Source organism: Podarcis pityusensis (genome assembly GCF_964106645.2).
Source record: "Podarcis pityusensis genome assembly, chromosome: 2".
NCBI lineage: Eukaryota > Metazoa > Chordata > Lepidosauria > Squamata > Lacertidae > Podarcis > Podarcis pityusensis.
The window spans coordinates 6352943-6374160 of NC_138029.1; the positions used below are offsets into that span (position 1 = coordinate 6352943).

At 43.4% G+C, this 21218-nt stretch overlaps 1 protein-coding gene across 8 annotated transcripts in view; it reads right to left on the bottom strand.

Moving 5' to 3' along the window:
• B4GALNT1 (beta-1,4-N-acetyl-galactosaminyltransferase 1) overlaps window positions 1-21218 on the bottom strand; it is a 50551-nt gene that overhangs the window by 18205 nt on the left and 11128 nt on the right. For 2 of the 8 annotated variants that reach the window (XM_080994645.1, XM_080994646.1), the window contains exon 1: window positions 9563-9661. The exons of the other annotated variants lie outside the window; for them this stretch is intronic. In XM_080994645.1, the coding sequence (XP_080850771.1) occupies window positions 9563-9627 (65 nt within the window). In that variant the 5' untranslated portion in view covers window positions 9628-9661. Of the gene's footprint in view, window positions 1-9562; window positions 9662-21218 lie in introns of those variants that run through there. 8 annotated transcript variants of the gene reach the window in all.

A 21218-nucleotide genomic window follows, 5' to 3' on the forward strand; every position in this document is an offset into this window, starting at 1 on the left:
CACACCAAATTGCAAGTAGATAAATAGGTACCGCTCTGGCGGGAAGGTAAACGGCGTTTCCGTGTGCTGCTCTGGTTCGCCAGAAGCGGCTTAGTCATGCTGGCCACATGATCCAGAAAAACTGTCTGTGGACAAACGTCGGCTCCCTCGGCCAGTAAAGTGAGATGAGTGCCGCAACCCCAGAGTCGTTCATGACTGGACTTAACTGTCAGGGATCCTTTACCTTTTTTTTAAGTGTGTTCAAAATGTTTCTGCATTACATTAGGAGAAATGCCTGTGCATTTTCGTATCATTTTTAAAAAAGGAAACTGAAGTGAAGATGGGGCAAACTGATCATCAGAAAAATGAGAAGCCAAAATGGACAGATTTGATTATTCTTACTCTTAAGCCCCAATCCCGCGGGTGACTTTGGGTGAGTAATGCCCTCTTTTTCTCTTCGCCTAACCTCGCTCACATGGTTGCTGCATAGATAAACCATTTGTGAGTAGGGGAAGGCACACACCATTCTGTGCTTGTGGTAATGATCATGAGAAGCGAAACAAGCAAATGAAGTGGCGGTTTCATCTCTGCAGATGTCCGTTTCCATCAGCTCTGAAGATTGGCAAAACCTGTAATTTTAGACTTGTAGGGTCTCATGCAGCACAGAATGCCATGGCTTTTCCCAAAAGACTAGTGAATTGGAATTTGGTTGCAAAAGTTTCAAAAGGAAGACTGAGCAACTTAACAGCAAATGAGAGGGATGTATCTCCGCATCACAAACTGCACCATTCTTCTAGGACTACTGGCTTCAGGAGCTGCCTAGGTGTTAAGGTGAGCTGGGTTGGATGGTGGAAAACATCTATAGGCGTTTCTGTTCCAGTTAAGCTACCCCTTCCCTTCAAGGGAAATCCTCCAGCAACTGCCCTGTGGGAAAGCAGACAGGCAGCCAAAAAGAGACACCTGAGCCTGTCCCTGCAGGATTGTCTCCTCCCTGCATTCCAAAGAGGACTCTCTATGCCACCCACTGCCCTGTGGGGAGGAAAGTCAGGCGTCAACTCTCTGCTTTGTGGTTCCTGGTGTATCCATTTAGAGAGAAACTGTTCCCCGAGACCCACTTTTCAAAATAAAGTTTAGATGTTTGTACTTTTTTATTTATTGTTTTAATATTTCAGGGTCTGTGCTGCCTGATCTTTTTTTTTTTTTTTAAACTGGAGATGCCCAGTGAGTTGTGTCCTTTCTCAAAGCTTTTCCTCCTCCCATTACAGAGGTGTTGCCAGTGAGAGTGTCAGTCGTATGGGGAAGAGTCACCTGCACTAACAGGGCCTGGGCAGGTCAGAAGCCTAGCAAGCTGCAAGGTGAAGGAGGAAGCGCCCCAGTTTCACTTGAAGTGCAGAAAAGGAATATCCACACAGTGCCAAAACCAGGTTATGCCACGGAAGCGAAACAAGTTTGCATGCGGGGTTTTTTTCTTTTTCTTAGTTTGGGAGCTACTTTACTTTTCTCCTACATCTGAGATCTTCTAGAATGATATGGTAAATTTTGAAGTGCATGGGCTCATTGGGTCAATTCTCATCCACCATCTTGGTGTATCCATTTAAACAGAAACTTCCCTCAGGCCCACTTTTAAAATGAAGTTTAGATGTTTGCACTTCTTGTTTTTTATTACTTCAGGGTCTCTGGAACTCCATAACTCAATAACCCCCAGAAAGCTTTAAAAATGTCTGAGAGGCATGGTCTAATAGGCTGCAGCTTGAGATTGACACTAAAGGCCCAACTCCACTTTCCCTTAAGGCCATACCTCTTTGCCCTGTTTTCAATTTGTTCTCTCACTCCTATCTTCATACATAATCTTATCTTTATGCCACCTTACCACAGTTCAAACTGTTATGGACACGGGGGGGGGGGGGAGGTCTGTAGACATGTTATTCTTATGTGCCAGTATAGAAAAACATTGGTTCTCTTTCCTCTTGCATTCTGGGAACTATTTCTAGCTTCTTATAATCAGACACGCTTCTCTCCTTCACGCACAAGGCGCAAGCCTGTCCCTGGCACACAAATCCCTACATTCCATTCCTTGCATACCACTTTTTTATTTTAGTTCACGTTAAGTTCACAATGATATGTTAATCCTCAATGTATAATTAATTATGTGAGTTTACATATGATCATAACATCAGTAATTGCATTAGTCATATTATAATCAATTTTAGTCATAAGTGGATTAAGAGCTTATATACCTGTCTAAGTGCAGCTCTTGCATATTTTCTTTCATGTACCAAAGATTGATGAACCTATGTAAGCCCGCCTTACATATATGTAATCCAATAAGAATTCAGTTTCTTTGTTTACTTTTAACCAATCAGCCGCAAGCATACCGTGGCCATGCTTTTTAACTTTGAATAAAAGAGAGAAGCTGTGGGGCCAGAGAGACACACACACAGAGACGCACACTCTCTCATCTCATCTGGCTCATTACACGCAAGCTCTGAAACAAACATCTCTTTGTCTGCGTTATTTATCAACGCAACATCTGGTGACCCCCGACGTGATACTGAAGAAGGGTAAGTTGCCAGATCCCTTTAGAGCCTGCATCCCTCATACTTAACCCGACTAAGATAAAAGTCTCAAGCGCTTATTTCGTTAGTATGGGAGGGGATTTAAGCAAGGTGCAAATGGCTCATGCAAAAGAACTTTATTCGCTCGTAAAACAGACTGTAGACAAAGTTCAAATTTCTTTAAAAGAGATTGAACAGCTATTACTGGAAATTAAATATCAATGCCCCTTTTATTCAGACGAAGGATCATTACAAATTAGCACATGGGAGAAGATAGGGAAAATCCTTTTCTCTGAGCCAAGGGCTCCAATTAACTGCCTACTCACATGGCAAAAATGCGCAAATGCAATAGCAAAATTAGAACTGTTTTCTCCCGCAGTTTCTCCATTATTGGTAACTGCAGAAAAACCCCCACCATACCCACAGATTCTGCCTCCTTTGTCTCTTTCATCACCCAGCCAAAATCCCCCTCCTCTTGCAGTTGTTTCGTCTCAGATTTCACCTACCCCCCTTCATTCCCCCACTGTGCCTGCCTCTCAGTCTGTCTCTGTACAAGCTGTGAATCAGCATGCTTCTCTTCCCTCCCCCCTCCCTTCTGAGCATGCTTGTATGATACCTCAGTACGGAGCTGTCCGTGCAGGGCTGTTACAAGCTAAGCAGAATGGGCTTCTTTCCTTGGACGAAAAATGTGCGTGGGCTGGTGAAATGCCATTAATTTTTCCCCTCACTTATCAAAATGTCCCTGGAGGAAATCAGTTGCAGGTTTACCACGAAAAGTTGCCTTATGCTGTAATGAAAGATTTTAGAAAAGCCATTTCTGATTCAGGTCTGAAATCTTCTTATGTTATGGGAATGTTAGAGGGAATTGCTTCATCTTATACGATGACAGCTTTTGACTGGAGAGATTTGATGCGCATGATGCTATCTCCAGCACAATTTGTTGTATTTGAAAATGAATTCAAACATGCTGCCATAGCTCTAGCAGATCCAATGCATACAGCCAGTCAAATTTTTGGTTCTGCACCATTTGATACTTTGGCTGCCCAAGCCCTGTTGTCACCTTCACACTTTCAGCGCACTGCAACTTGCGTGCAGCGTGCATTCCGCAAAATTCCTGTTACAGGACAGCCTCTGAGTTCCTTTGTAAATGTTAAACAACAGCATTCAGAACCATATCATCAATTTGTAGATAGATTGAAAGAATCTATCTCTAGACAAATAGACAATGAAGTAGCTCAGGATGAGTTGTTGAAAAAATTGGCATTTCAAAATGCGAACACGGACTGTCAGAAAGTGTTACAATCTGTCACATGCCGTTCAAAATTTAGTCTTGCAGATATGATACAATCGTGTTCGGAAATAGGAAGTCAGTCACATGCTATGTCATTGCTTGCTACTGCAATCCAGGCTTCCGTAAAACCAACAGGTAATTGCTTCAATTGCAAGCGTCCTGGCCATTTTGCAAAGCAGTGCAAGGCCCCAGATAGGACTCCACAGAATAATAATACTGCAAATACCACGGCCAGACCTTCCAAAAAATGCCCAAAGTGTGGGAAAGGCTATCATTGGGCAAATCAATGTAGGTCTCAGGGAAACTTCATTGGGCCCAGACTCTCGGGCCCCAAAGAATAGAGAGTTGTCAGCCTTTAGTTTCTACTGCTGCAAAAGTTTCTAAAAATGTGCCTTTTGAATTTGCTATTGATTTGATTAATCAAGAGACCAAAAGCACTGCATTACCTGGTGAAATCATAATCATGGCCAGCCAAATGGCAGGTCCACTTCCTTCTAACCTCACAGGTTTAATTTTACCTAAATTTTCTGCGGCAAAACAAGGCATACAGATCATCCCAGGTGTCCTACCTCCTGACTATGTGGGCACAATCATGGTCCAATTTTGGAGCCATATGCCCATGCAGTTAACAAAAGGTGAATCTTGGGCACAATTGGTGATGCTGCCTTCTCCACCTGATACTGTTTCTGTTATTGATACTAATCTGCACAAGCTCTCTTCATCTTTTTCCCCACAGCTTCTAGCTGTAACCCAACGTATTGGAAGAGAAAAACTCCTTCGTAAGTATAAAATTAATGGAAAACTATTAGAGGGTCTGATAGACACTGGCGCGGATGTTTCTGTCATTTCAAGTAAATTTTGGGATCCCACATGGCCCCTTGAATCTTCTCCTGAAGTGTGGGGCATGGGAGGCAACCAGACTTCTTGCAAAAGCGCACAGTGGCTGCCTGTTTCTCTGCCTGATAGCTCTGAAACCATTGCATATATTCAGCCCTGTGTGCTGAAAATCCACCTCAATCTGTGGGGAAGAGATTTATTACAACAGTTACAAGCTACCATTCAAATTAATGAGTAAGCTTGCACTTCCCCTCAACTGGAAATCTTCAGGTCGTGTCCTGGCTATACGTTTAATCACATTCCAGCAAACATTAGCCATGGCACACCTTGCTGTTTAAGCCGTTTGTCCATCATTTTATCGTCACAATATTGAATTGACTAATGATTGTGAAGCTTTTGTCTCTCTTCTCAGTAGGTCTGAATATATCTCTTTAGCTGTTTCTCTCCTAGGTGTTCCTGGCTTGGCTGTACGTAATAGCGCAAATATTAATTCTTTAGCTTGCTCTGCAGAAAAAACCCTGAAATTCACTTCTCAAGCCCTTCACCTTTTGAATAAAGAACAGAGTGAATTACATAATGGACTTTTACAAAACTCCACTATGGACTTTTACAAAATCTGCTATTGACTATCTACTCATGCTTCATCATTATGGTTGCGAACAGGTCGAAGACATGTGCTGTTTCAACATCACTGACAATTCTAAGGCCGTTCAAAGACAAATTTCTCATTTGCAAAATCTTACTCACCACATAAAAAAGGATGTCGGATTTTCTGGTCTCTGGGACTCCTTTTCCTTATGGTCCACTGCATGGCTCCCTAATCTCAATTGGCTTCGTAGTCTTTTTTATTATGCCATTATTATTGTATGTATATTAATTTTGTTTTGTTGTTTTTTCCAATGCATTCCTAGCCTTACAAGTCTTTTTTCATGCCTTTTTTCTCCTCCTCAACCACCTAGTGCACTTCTTGCAGCCTATTATGCGAAATGGCAACGCCAGCGGTAAGAAAATTAAAAACAAAAAGGGGAGATGTGGGTAGGATTATTTTGAGATTCGTTGGCAAACCACTAATCTTGAAGTACTTTTGCCCCATCAACCCTAGCAGTATTATTTCCGGCATTTGTTGGCAAACCACTAATCCGGAAGTATTGTTGCTTTATTCACCCAGTTGCCTTATCTCGCAAAGAAGAAAAGAAAGGAGGAGATGTAGACATGTTATTCTTATGTGCCAGTATAGAAAAACATTGGTTCTCTTTCCTCTTGCATTCTGGGAACTATTTCTAGCTTCTTATAATCAGACACGCTTCTCTCCTTCACGCACAAGGCGCAAGCCTGTCCCTGGCACACAAATCCCTACATTCCATTCCTTGCATACCACTTTTTTATTTTAGTTCACGTTAAGTTCACAATGATATGTTAATCCTCAATGTATAATTAATTATGTGAGTTTACATATGATCATAACATCAGTAATTGCATTAGTCATATTATAATCAATTTTAGTCATAAGTGGATTAAGAGCTTATATACCTGTCTAAGTGCAGCTCTTGCATATTTTCTTTCATGTACCAAAGATTGATGAACCTATGTAAGCCCGCCTTACATATATGTAATCCAATAAGAATTCAGTTTCTTTGTTTACTTTTAACCAATCAGCCGCAAGCATACCGTGGCCATGCTTTTTAACTTTGAATAAAAGAGAGAAGCTGTGGGGCCAGAGAGACACACACACAGAGACGCACACTCTCTCATCTCATCTGGCTCATTACACGCAAGCTCTGAAACAAACATCTCTTTGTCTGCGTTATTTATCAACGCAACAGAGGTCTACCCAACCAACACATCAGAAGCGTTGGCCTCCTGAGCTTGAGTGTTACGCTGTAGGGATTTGACAAAGCCACAGCTCCAAAACAGAAGGGTTGGTTCCACTGCACAACATTGCATACACACCACTGTTAATTTCAATACATTTCCCTCCATTAGGCAACCTCTACTGGGTTCCCAGTGCCGTAATAAGGCAAGGAAACCCCACTTTCTGAAACATTCACAAAAAAGTAGCCAAATAGATGGTTTTTTAGTTCCAAGGGTGGAGTTGACCCGACCCATGGCATGAATGGAACAAGGACGCCATAATCCTTCAGATGTGCTACTGCGTATACCAAGCACCGCTCTAAAGTATCGGAGCTTGTATTACCAGTCCTCACAGAAACCAGAAAAGAATGTGCCCTTTGTTCTGGGCTTCTCCCATGTTTTGCTTGGGAGTTGGAACCTTGTTGCAATAACAAATGATCCAGCTTTCTTCTAGCCACTGTTTTGCTTCCAATTTGCCTGGCAGAGATCTCTTGCTTGAACCTGATAGATTCTGAACCTGCAAGGCTAGACCCTAGTGACATTTCAGTGAAGCTTTAAGTACCATACCCCAAAATTTTGTCCTTATTTGGCATACATTTGCATTCTGTAAATGCAAGCCATTTTCTTGTCAAAAAAGTTGAATATAAATCTATTAAATAAGTAGACTTATCAGTCTAAACTGGAACCAAACCAGTCATATTTGAACCAGAACCAAACCAAAAAATTGAATGAGCTAGCTCCCTGGCCATGCTTAGACAGAGAGACTGAAGCATCTGGGCTTTTGAGTTGCATGAAGTTGGTGCAGGGGTTAGCCTGTTGGGAAGACCCAGACAGAATTCTCCACTCATCCATGGAGCATATTGGATTACCTTGGGCCAGTCACACTCTCTGCTTAACTCACATCAAAGGGTTATCGTGATGATAAAATAGGGGAGGGGAAGAAGAACCATATATGCTACCCTGAGCTCATTGTTAGGAAGGGCCAAATGCAAATAAATAATAATAATAATAATAATAATAATAATAATAATATCAACTCACTTTCAGATCATTGCGCAAAAGGATGCTATGAAATTACTGTACAGAAAAGACAAATATTTACATTGACCAGCTTGGTTTTAAAGCCCAGGGGATAGATGCATGACTATTATTTGCATTTAAAGTTTTCAAAAGGAACTTTTTAAGGCCAAAAACGGGGAATTAGCAAAACCATATTAAATATGTTAAATGCTATTTAGAAGGTAACTCAGACACTTAATAACCATTCAGTCCACATAAACATGTTCAATAACTCCAGACAAATGTGCTTTCTAGCCCTGACTAGCTATAGCTCTCCAAGATGGAGGAGGTATTTCCTAATCCTGCTACACAGTATCCTTTTCTGCTGCCTGAGGTCCCTTTAAGGGAAGATGCCATTTATCCTTGTGGATCAGTGGCACGGCATGGGTCGCCAGCACCCAGGGCAAATATAGCACCTCCTAACCCGTGGACTGTTACCACTCCCTAAATCCCTTCCTCCAGTCCAGCATAGAACCCCGTCATTGTTACTAATGAACTTACAAAGTGAAAAAACTGGATGCCTAGTTCATTTCATCTCCATTTAAAGGCAGAAGTTGTGTTTGTTAAAACTGGGTATTGTTCTCTTCCTGCTCAAAGCAGCACCTATAGGTTGCCCAGGCTTCCTCCCACTGGGGTAGTAGCAAGCTCAGACCTGCTTAGTTCCATAGAAACCATTACATTAGGACTTGCAGTCCATTTGCTGGCTGTGCCTGAATTATTAGCAGGCACTGCTCAATTCTCAAGGCAGCCTGTTCTTTTTGAAAAAGTCTCATTTCGGTTCTCTTCCATGTTTGTTTCGGCAGGTACTAGTCATCTGCACCCATCTTTCATATACCTTAGAGACCAACTAAGTTTGTTCTTGGTATAAGCTTTCGTGTGCATGCACACTTCTTCAGATGCACACTGACCTCAATGGCACTTACTTCCAAGTAGACATGCTTGGGTTTGGGCTAGACGGGGGGGGGGGAGGAAAAAACACTAGCTAACTTTGCAAAGCCATAGTCACAGGTAGGTAGCCATGTTCGTCGGCCGTAGTCCAAACAAACAAACAAACAAACAAACAAATTCTTCCGGTAGCACCTTAGAGACCAACTAAGTTTGTTATTGCTATGAGCTTTTGTGTGCATGCACACTTAAGTTGGTCTCTAAGGTGCTACTGGAAGAATTATTATTATTATTATTATTATTTATTTTGCAAAGCCATGCAGAGGCAGCTGCTCTCCCGTTGGCTGTAAGGCAACTGTTTTGCTGCAATGCTCCTCTGCCAAGCTGAAGAGACCTCGCCTGAGTGGTTTAATGATCCCTCCTGCCCTTCTGGTCATGGGATTGGGGAGGGAGGGAGAGCCTGGGGAAAGAGCCTGGGTGAGCAGGAGAGCGGGCGGGCAACAGTAGAAAGCAAACTGAACAGGAAGGAGCACTTTCTCACTTGCATAGGAGAGCCTCAAAGGCATTGCAAGCCAGCTGCAATTTTGCCTATGGCTCCATCTTAAACCAGGATTTCTCTGTTGAAGAACAAAGCAGATTTGCTTATTTTTTCCCGTGGGTGCCATGGCTAAAAAGTGGCACTTGGAGGCTATGCTATTATTTATTTCTTGAAATGATTACACTGCTTGATGGGGAGTGTGTGGCTCTCCTCCAGATACTGCCAGACTACAACTCCCATCATCCCTGACCACTGGCCAAACTGCCTGAGGCTGATGCAGTTGAGATTCCAAAGCAGGGCTACCCAATCTTTTTTAAAACCTGCATATGCCAGGGATTGAACTAGAAACTCCTACGTCAGGGGCAGCCCACATGGTGCCCTACAGATGCTGTTTGACTCCCTGCTCCCATCAGCCCCAGCCAGCATGGCCCATAGCCAGTGATGGTGGGGGTTCTGGCCAACAACATCAGGAGGGAACCAAGTTGGCCCAGCTCTGATCTGCATGAAAGAAAGCAATCTACCACTGAGATCTGGTCCCTCCCACACTTTTGTCCCCTTCAGCCCTACCTTTTTCTGAAGCAGAATGTTCTGCACCCTCTCATCCAAGTGAGTTGTGTGCTTTCTCGAAACATTCCTTGCACCAGTTGCACAGTCGTTACTAGAAGCAGCGTGAGTCATATAGGGAAGAGCTACAGTAATTAGCAATGATTTGGCACGTCATCAGTTGAGCAAGATGCATGGTGAGGATACAGGCATTCATGTTTTTGCCTGCACCACGGGATGTTGAAACCGTATTAAACAATGGAAATGAAACAAGTTTGCACCTTGTTCCTGTTCTTCTCTCCCCCCCCCCTTTTATTTGTGTAGGGGCTACTTTAGTTTTCTCCTACTTCTGAGATATTCTACAATAGTGTGGTAATTTTGAAATGCATGGGCTCATTGGGACAATCCCCATCACCACACCCTCAAAGAAAGTCCAAAAATGCAGGCAGCTGTATCAACTGATATATGTAAATTTATACATGCATACACCCCCCCCCCCACTAAAGAACAGCAATCTGTGGCATAAAACCCATTTGATTAGAATCAGCTGACAGTAATAAATTATGGAATAAATTCAACTTGTAGAAAACATTGACCTTTAACAAAAGGTATCAAGCCAGCTGAAATGCAATCTTTGGCTCTTTATTAGAAATACAAAACTGCAACACAAGCAGTCACTAACATGGTGCCATTGTGCTCACTAATATCTCCTATGGTGTCCACGAAAGGTCTCAGTAGCTATTTCCTAAAATCCACAATATACAAGAAACTGTTTACTCATCCTGCTCAGTTTCTATTTGCACTGGCTCAGGAATGGGTGCCTACCCTCCCATCTGTTCTGAACAGAGGAGAGCTGCAAAGAGTGAATGTGGCAGTGACTGATGTAGGTGCCATTCCACCCCACTGACGGACCATCTTGTGGCCCTGTCTCTTTTTCATATGGCAACCATTTTTTGCAACCATTTTGTAAAGGACACCCCTGTTGCTTCCTCAAGATACCATATGTGCCCAGTTGCCCACAGAACTTAGTGGCGACTGCTGTAGTGTATTGTACAAAATTACATATATAATGACTACAATTCTAGGCAATCATACTTATTTAGTGGCAGAAGAAAGTAAGTAGCAGCTAAGACAGAGAAGGAAAAAAATAAGCCGTCAACCCCCCCCCCTTGTGTCCTCCTATGTTGTTGGACTCTAGCTCCCATCAGCCCCCTGCCTTCATGGTCAGCTGTCAGGGATAATGGGAACTGCAGTCTAATGCACGGCAATCATGAGTGAAAATAAGGCACAAGGTTGTGCAATATCTTAATATTTTGAATTACAATGGTTTTTAAACTCCATAGTTCTATCAATTTACTTGTGCACTGCAACCTTCTTCTCGTCTTTTATGGTCATAAAAGCTATCTCCCAAACATTATCATACCATTGCATTACTGTACTACTAAAGTTGGGGGATTTCCAACTGACAGCAATTGCTCATATGACTGCTGTCAAGAAGGAAGCTATGGGCCAGATTGAACTAACCCAGTACACTAACCGAAGCCGACACAAGGGCTCCTGTGAGCACACCAGGGCAGGGCAGCTTCTTCCACTCTCCTTCTCCCGATCTGCTCTGGAAAACCTCCAGAACAGCGCACTGGGGGAGGAAAGGAGAGGTTGTTCTGTCAGGCAAGCAGAAATGCTTGCACTAATGGAATGATAACAACCGCGCAACACTGAATTCTTCTGGGTATGTTCCAAATCTCTTTCAGCAACAATTCCTTATGAGTCCAGGAAGGGCCCTCTTTCGTAAATGATTTGGCACATTTCTAAATAAGTAGAAGAAATGCAAATTTGAAAAAGGAAGTGTTACCATTTCAACTGCTACAGTAAGGTAGGAACACAATCAAAGACAAAAGCCTCTGCTTGATTATTAGCCTCACTCAATTCCATAAGCAAGGACCGCCAGTCAGGGCTTGTTCACACTTCTGTTTGTACCTGCCTCTCCCTCCGGGGAAAACTTCACCACTTAATCAGAGCAAATGTCAATCAACTGAAGCAAACGTCAAGTTTTCTGTGGATTGAGGTTTGCTCTGATTTTTCTAGGCACGGGACAAGCGAAGTGTGGGTGCACCCTCATTTACCCTCTTTTTCATTAGACATCACATTGACATCACTTCTGCTCTTAAAAAAAGTCCCCGTCTCCTACACCACTGGTCACCCAGCCCTAGGGGAAGAGGCATTAATTCCCATCCTTGGGGGAGAAAGCAAAGTTGCAGCACTGTGCCAACTGTCCCCAAAATACTGCCAACAATGCCTCACATTTAGGAAATTAACATGGAGGAACACCAGTACAAGCACTAGAGAAATGGCAGTGATCCCTTTAACAGAGTTCTCAGAATGCCTGTGGGCCTCCTACTGCTGACACATAAAATCAACACAAGACCATTCATTATGTGCTACTGTAGAGTCAGAAAAGTTTCAGCAAAGGGCAAACCACATGACTGTGAAGCTTGACCTGGGACCCCCATAAAGTTGAATGTTAGAAGACTGAGGTCAAAAGGAAATACTTCGTCACACAGCAGATAGTTAAAACTAGGGAATTCACGGACTTCCGGGACAGCGCCATCGGCAATGGCAGAGTTCCTCTGACAGAGAGGAACCCGCTCCGTGAAAATCGGGTCTTGCCGCCGCGGCGAAGGCGGAGACCCTTTAAAAATCCCAGGCGGAGGAAGCCTGGAAACGTGGGATTCGGCTGACACCAGGAGCGCCTCCCCTACCTCCCCTACTCGCAGGGAAACCCTTTTTCGGGGGTCCGAAGCGACGTGGGGTGAGTGGCGCGTTGTTTTGAATCAACCGCTACTTTTACGGAGTGAAGCTGCACAGCCATTGCCGGAGAGTGCTGACCTTTTCCTGTGGATATTTATACTCTAAACAAGTACCCGTGAGTAGGACGGAAAATTGGATTAAGTATTAAGAAATATCTTAATTTGGCACCGAAACAGGAAGGTTCTAAACAGGAAGTCCGCCTCCCGTTTTTTGTAAATAGATTGAAGCAAAAACTGTGTAAGCTAAAGTCTGGAAAGTCGTATATAAAGTTCTAAATTTCCTTCATTCATCACCACCAAAACCCCTCTTGGAAGCAGGAGAAAAGAGGGGGATTTTTGACTGTTTAAGCCTGCAGGAGAGAGAGTAAAGAAAGATAAATTTTCCACCGTCTCAAACCTGGGAACGGAGTTTCCCCCGGGCTCCCACGGCTTGCGCACAGCTGCCTGCACCCCGAAGCCCGGGCACACTGAGCAGTCGCCCCTGGGCTTCGGGTAGCTGTGCACAAGCCGCAGGAGGGCTCCCCCGGCTTGCGCACAGCTGCCTCTTATCCCGAAGCCCCGGCGCACCGAGCAGTCGCGCCCAGGCTTCAGGTAGCTGTGAGCAAGCCGCGGGAGCCCTCCCACGGCTTGCGCAGAGCTGCCTCTTATCCCGAAGCCCTGGTGCGCTGAGCAGTCGCGCCTGGGCTTCGGGTAGCTCTCCGCAAGGCGCGGGAGGGCTCCCCCGGCTTGCGGAGAGTTGCCTGCACGCTGAAGCCCGCGCAGGCTGAGCTCAGCGCGCCCAGGCTTGGCGCAGCTCTCTGCAAGGCACGGGAGCCTGGCGCTGGGCTCCCGCGGCTTGCGGAGAGTTGCCTGTTCTGGGGGCTGGAGTCGGGGGAAGCCCGAGCTTCCCCCGACCCAGCCCCGCTCCTGGGGGGGGGAATAAATTTTTTCCCTTTATTCCCCCCCCCCCAAAAAAAACTAGGTGCGCCTTATGGGACAGTGCGTCCTATAGGGCGAAAAATACGGTAATTCATAAAGCTATCCATGACTACTTGCCATGAGAATGCATATTATCTACCAGTATTGGAGAGCCCAGGACCTCCCATTGCCCCAGTAATGGTCCAGCACCGAGGGCCTTCTGGCGGTTCCCTCACTGCGAGAAGCCAAGTTACAGGGAACCAGGCAGAGGGCCTTCTCGGTAGTGGCGCCCTCCCTGTGGAACGCCCTCCCACCAGATGTCAAAGAGAACAACAACTACCAGACTTTTAGAAGACATCTGAAGGCAGCCCTGTTTAGGGAAGCTTTTAATGTTTGATGTATCATAGTATTTTAATATTCTTTTGGAAGCCGCCCAGAGTGGCTGGGGAAACCCAGCCAGATGGGCGGGGTATAAATAATAAATTATTATTATTATTATTATTATTATTGCCTTAAAATAATCTTACCCAAGGGTGTTTTCCCTTCGTGGGAGTGGGGCACCTTTCACACATTATTATTCTGTCCTGGAAGCAGCATTGTCCTGCTTTGTCATCAGATTTTGCCTAAACTTCTGGTGCTGGTGCATCTGAAAGCACATACTTTTTTCTTTTCTTGAAAATCCTGTTAAGTGCATGAAATATTCCTTCTTAACTAACATCCACAGCACTGAATCAAAGACAGTTCTAGCACACAAAGTATAATGTGGTTATTACATAATTTGAATGCAGAACCTACAGCAGCCAAGAAATATATCTGCACTACAGAAAACAGCCTTTGACAGGGAGAAAACAGATTCCACAAAGATTCCTGTCATAGTGACCTGGTTTCACACATCATAGTGAGCCTAACCATGGCTTAGCACGCTCTCCAGAAAGGAGACTGTGGCTATTGTACTTTGCTCCACCTTGGTCATTCTGCAACTGAGCCATCCCAAGGCATGGTTTGGCTTCGTGTGTCATCTGAACCAGACCTAGTGAGAGAAAGCTACTGGGGCACTTCAGCTGGTCCACAGATTTGCGTGGCTGAATCACAGTGTAAGCTAAACTGGCCTTCTTTAGTAAGGCGAGGTCTTCTACCTCCCTGCTTTATTTCAAGCAAGTGATGCTGGAGGTGAACTGTGAATGGGAAGGTCACACAATCTTTCCTGGAAAATTTTACCTCAGTTCCAGGTATGTGGATGCAAACTGTGGTTACTGAAAAGGGGAAGAAAAGAACACTCTGTGCATGATCACGGGCACCGTTTTCTCTGACATGATTCACACCTTCCAAGATCAAGACCTGTAATTAAGAAAGAAATTCTAGGCAAAATCTAGCCCAAATTGATCAGAAAGTTATCAAAAGGTTGTATTCTATGCCTGAACTCCCATCATTCATCTTATCAGTGATCTCTGCTCACAAAGTCAGTTATCTCTTCAAATGCAGAGATGCTCGTCATTATTTTACCACATCCTGCCGCAGCTTTGTGCAAGGCAGCTCTAGCCCTTTGAAGCCAACAAACCTGCCCAGCTCCACCAGAAAGTCACACACCAGCAACATACAACCCTCCTGCCTTGGAAAACTACAATCGAGAAGTGGGATGTAAATGTTTGAAATAAAGTAAATAAATAGAGGGGACATGAAAAAAATCCTTAGGTAGGTCCATTTTAAACTTGGAAAATTGTGGCAACAGATCAAGAATGAGAACTCAAACTCCCATCAGCCCCAGCCAGCATGGACAAAGGTCAGAGTCAGAGATGATGGAAGTTGTAGTCCAACAACATCCAAAGAGTCTCAGGTTCTCCATCTCTGCAACAGAAGGTGCTGGTGCTAGTTCAATCATCTCTGGTTTGTTCTAGGGTAGCATGTGACCTGATTCACCAAACACATCTCCCCTAAACTTTGTACAGGTAACCAGGCTGGGTCTGGTTAACAGATAAATGAACAGGCACATGCACACAGTGGTGGACCTCAGACTCCTCCTCTCCTCACCCCTTCCAGAAATGCAACAGGCCCTGACACTGACCCATGGAACCCAGGATGTGCTCAAGGAAGAGAGAAAGGCACTCTGCACATGCTCAAAAGCCATTTAATCTCCAATTGTTTCTTGAGTTTCCTGGGCACAACGTGGAGCCATGTTCCAGGTCTAAGAGCCAATTCATACATGTGGCTTAAGTTGCCACCATAGTCTTAAAAAAATGATCTTAACTTCCTTTCTTCATTCAAAATCTACATTAGAAAATACCTTTCTCAAGCAATGTTAAAGATGTTAGAAAGAAAACAGTGGGCAAGCTTTTGCCTTCTCCAGAACTATTACAGTATTCAGTAGACAGAAAGGGGGAAGCGAAATGACTGGTGTTGAAATCATGCATGGAGTCTGAATTTAGTCAGAAAAACCGTGGAAGGAGGTTGCAATATTCAAATGAGGCTCTATTAGGTGCTTTGCAGGGCTTCTGGGAAAAAGAAGCATACAATGGTTGACACTCCAATTTTTAGAAATATAAGATCCAGCTGTTAATCACAAGTGTATCATTTTTTACTTTTGCAAAATACACAGGTTTCCTCTCACCAGTCTTGGTTTTTTTATCATCTAGAATAATACCTGTATAGGAGAACTCAGAAGCTCGCATGCTACTTGTAGTATCTTGGTTGGCCTAATAAGGGTATTGCCCTAATGTGGATTTTGGATTTTCTTCTTGTGGGTCAACACAACTACATTTGCAAGAACGGTGTTGGAGGAGCAGAGAAGAATTTGCCATGCAATGAGCATTCTGTCCAAACTTCAGCTTCACATTTGCATTGCAAAGCATTACAAAGAGTCTTGTGTTGAAAAGCAGGGTGGGAGGGATCTGCAAAAAGACAATTTGCTTTGGAAAATGCTACATTGATGCTACATTTCTACATTTAGAACAGGAGCCTGTTTGTTCAATCCATCCTTTCCTTCAAATATTTTTCTTTCTCTTCCTTTCCTCCTTCCACAAAGAAAACCACCAACTCTGTTGGGCAACTACTGTACAAGTCTTTCTCTATCCCGGGGAATATTATTTTGGCAATCAGGGATACTGAGGTTCCAGACCACTTTCCCCCTCAAAAACAGAGTACCAGCCATCAGGAATGTTATCCAGGATGCTGGACCACATATAGCTACCAAGTTTTGCCACTTGGTCCTCAAACACCATTATTTCAAAAAGACAGGTAAATGGGCAACACAGTATGCAAACATATCCATGGCTATTTTAGAACAACACTTACTTCTGCTTCTGCCCACAAACACCTCCCCCAAGTTATATTGATGACATCTTCATCATCTGGACCCATGGGCAGGAGACTGTACAGTACTGTACAGTTGTACCTCGACTCCTGAACACCTGGGGAGTCAAACGTTCCGGCTCCCAAATGATCAAAAATCGGCAATCAATTTTCCGGTTTTTGGACGTTCTTTTGGAAGCCGAACATCCAACGAGGCTTCCAATTGGCTACAGGAGCTTCCTCAGCCAATCAAAAGCTGCGCTTTGGAAATCTAACGTTTCGGAAGTCAAATGGACTTCCGGAATGGATTCTGTTCGACTTCCGAGGTACGACTGTACACTAGGACTAGTGAAAAAATATTCACCTCACCATCAACCCAAGCATAAACCTGTCCACATGCAGGTTCGTTTTATGGATGATACTGCAAAACTGCATAGTAGACAAATAGGCACCAGCTTATAATAGAAACCAGCTGACTGCAAAACATGTTTGCACACTTCTTGCTTCCATCCAAAGCATAACACAAGATCTTCCATCTATATCCAAGTCCTGGATTCAGCCACATTTGTTCCAGCTTGTTGGATGGGGATGTGCACTTGAAGGATTTATATTAGACATTTGCTACAATGAGACACCACTCAGACAACACCATTACAGGATGTTAACAGGGTATGGACTTGCTTCTTGACTAACCAAATCCCGTTAGTTGCTCAGAATCCTGCTGAGACAATTTGGTTTTTCTGCCTCAGTGGAATGATTGCAAACAGCAGTCCTGAATCAGCATATTGGTCCTTGTCCAAAATACTGACCTTGTTCCAGAACCCTGGGATCTTCCTATTGTTTGGGTCATCACCCACCCTTGGTGAAGGCCATGACTACAGTTCAGGGCAGTATGAACAAACATCATGTGTGAACGTGCAGGGAGTAGGGCCTCATGACAGCTTGCCAGAAAAAAATTACCACATCTTCAGGAGTTCACTCACCGGCTTATTTGCCAAAGGGATACATGCCATCAACGATTGCCTTCAGTACAGGACAAACATTGAAATGCATACAAACCGGTCACAAATCTGATGCAATAAATTGCAATATTCAGAAACCAGTGGGATAACATTTCAGCTTTATGAGACAGTATACTGCTTTCTTGGGAAGTGCCTTTCTGCAACAAAGGCACTGCGAAAGGAGACTGCAATGTAATAATAATAATAACCCACCCATCTGGCTGGGTTTCCCCAGCCACTCTGGGCAGCTCCCAACAGAATATTAAAAACATGCTAAATCATCAAACATTAAAAATTTCAAAAATAGGGTGAAATAGCTGAATTAGAAAGTTATCAAGACATTTGGCTCTATCAGTTGGGTTTGAATCACAATAACTGTTTCCTGTCCCACTAAAGGTCGGGATAATAATAGCAAAACTGGGGCGATTATCACCAAACTACCGCTGAATGGTAGCTTTGCCTATCATAAATTTTATACAGAATTATCAGAGACAGTACTTTTTGCATCTCATGGTCATTTGGTCCCATTTTCATGCACACCCCAGTATGTCCACGTGAGTCCGAGTGTGGGAGCAGGATGGAGGGAGAAATGTTTATGCTAGGATGAGTCTGCTAGTTTGTTCCAGGTGCCGTATGGCTGTTATAATTATTGTAATGGACTAACACAGCCAACTTCACTGGAAGATGTGGGATCCAGTGTTTGTAGCAACATTAGATCCAGCTGTGATTACATCATAGCTTTCACTGCGCATGATTCTACCCCTATCTGGTGTCCCAAGTATATGGCTATGCAGGTCTGTCCTCACTTCTGAGTGACAAGCTGTTTCATAGGTACATGCCCCACTAAAAGTTCTGTTTCCTTTGGAAGTAGGTCACAAAAGGTTTGTGGCACCTTGCTGCCTAGAAAAAAAATCAGAATCTTGTGGCACCTTAAAGACCAATGAATACATCATAGCATAAACTTTCACAGACAATACTGAACTTCAACAGATGCATGAAATGTTATCCTGAGTGATAGACTTTTGTAATGCTTTTTCTAACGCCCTCACTCTGTTAATAGACTGCACTGTACAACTGATGAAAGCTCAAGATAGCAAACTCATTCCTAATTTGAATTTAACAGCCTTTGTATTGCAACATTACACTAGAAAGTTAATTAGTGGTTAAAGCTGCAAGTTGCCTTGTTTTCAGATCTGGTCTACTTGTCTCACCAAGAAATCGCCTGAAAATCCTATTATTATTTTTCAAATGATATTTATTAATGTTTCAAAGAATACAAGAATTACGCAAAAACAAAAAATAAAAATACAAGAAAATACAAAATACAGAAAAAAGAATAATTTTTTAAAGATATAACAAAGAAATAAAAAATAAAAAGAAACATACAAAATAAAGACAGTTAAAAACACGTTAATTTTCCATAGCATATCTTCCTTACACTTATTTCCCCGGACCTCCTTGTACCTCCCTTTTTTGTATTCCAGTTCAGTTTGTTAGTTCAGCAAATCCTTACCATTAAGCTTTTACCCATTTGTAAACCTTTTTTCGTATCTCTTAAGGCATTACAGCTGGAAACCACTTAGTTTCTATCCAACATCCTTCTAAGATTCATTAATTTTACAATATTTCTGTAAATAGTCTTTAAATTTCTTCCAGTCTTCTTTCACCGACTCTTCTCCCTGGTCTCGGATTCTGCCAGTCATTTCTGCCAATTCCATGTAGTCAATCACCTTCATCTGCCATTCTTCCAGAGTGGGTAGATCTTGTGTCTTCCAATACTTTGCAATGAGTATTCTTGCTGCTGTTGTAGCATACATAAAAAAAGTTCTGTCCTTCTTTGGCACCAATTGGCCGACAATGCCCAGAAGAAAGGCCTCTGGTTTCTTCAGAAAGGTATATTTAAATACCTTTTTTATTTCATTATAAATCATCTCCCAGAAAGCCTTAATCCTTGGGCACGTCCACCAAAGGTGAAAGAATGTACCTTCAGTTTCTTTACATTTCCAACATTTATTATCGGGCAAATGATAGATTTTTGCAAGCTTGACTGGGGTCATGTACCACCTGTATATCATTTTCATAATATTCTCTCTTAAGGCATTACATGCCGTAAACTTCATACCTGTGGTCCATAACTGTTCCCAGTCAGCAAAAAAATCGCCTGAAAATCCTAGCCAGTGGCCATGCAATTGCAAAATTACAGAAGTCATTCCAGACAGAAATCACTGCAGTGATCTCCTGCTCTCAGAATAAGCCAACCAGAAATTGACAGGGTGCAAATCAGATTCGTAGCAACCAAGAGCACATCATCACCAGCAATATTGTGAAATGGACAGCTAGTCAGAAGCCCATTAGTCTCACATATGATTTAATAGCAAACACAGCTAGAAAGAAGATGTGCGTATTTAAAGGAGCTAGGGAACGTCTAAAGTATTAAATAATTGTTGTTATGCACTCACAGAATCCCAGTTTGGGATCTAAACCAGACATGCAACAAAGCCAATCTCAATCACTTCCCTGCTATTAGGATATGATGGTCTCCAAACAGCCTCATTTAGCCTCTAGCTGAGCTCCAATCATTACTCTGGCCCAGGCCTGCTCAACATCTGACCCACAGAGCAGAACACGGTCTCCAGGCAGATATTTTTTGCCCACCAGATGCTTCTCTCTCCCCCAAAAGGTTTAAGGCGTTTCAGTCAGTGGCAAAATCAGGTTAACCACACGCCACCAAAATATGATTATACAAGAATCCCTCAAAGCAGTTGACAAAAAGATAAAAGAAAAAATAAAGAAAAAATACAATACATTATTGACACCATGATTTTAGGATAAATACGACCCCCCCCTTGTCCCCCTCCCCAAAGCTACATGCCACTGGAGGGGGGAGGGGGAGGGGGCTGGATCAGGACACTTTAACCCTTTCACCTGCCATCATTTCCCCACTCTGAATTGCCCTCCCCATGTAGCTCCTATTTGCCCTGCAGGAAGGAAATGGTTTGACCCCAAGTCCCTAACAGGTCACCATACATGTCTGGTGAATAGTGTTCACTTTGGTCAGCTGCTGCAAATTCCTACTGTAACCCTGCTTACTTTTTGTTTTGGAGTTTTGTTTTCCCTCTCTTTTCCAAAAATTCCAATCAAAACTCAAACATCATAGTTTTGGGTCTTCTCTCAGCCTCCCCATCCCCATACCACTTCCTAGAACAAGAATGTAAGTGAGTTACCAGGGGTCTTGTAAAGGAACAGTCAATCAAACAGCCAGGACAGAGTGCAGCAGTTATATTTACATGGGCTTGGCAGGGTGATTGTGGAACAACTCCTAAATAAGCCCCACCTCATCCTTTTTACTGCACATTCATGGTGATCTGTGCTTGTGAGGCCATCGTGGTCGTCACACGTGATCCCACTTCCAAAGCTATTTGCACCTGCAAATGACAATTTGGGGCAGCAGCAGCACCAGATTTAAGGTGGTGCAGGCACAGGGTGCCAAGCCGGGGGGGGGGCACAAAACTGAGAAGATGCATTTGGGGGCATAACATTTTGGGCTCGCACAGGGTGCCATATTACGAAAAATTACCATAGCCCACCCCTGAGGGCAGGTGTATTATTTCACATGCTCAATGAGTGCATATCCTGTCACTTTTTCTAACACAAATGTTCCTTGTTTATTCTTGTTCTGTTTTGGTTGCA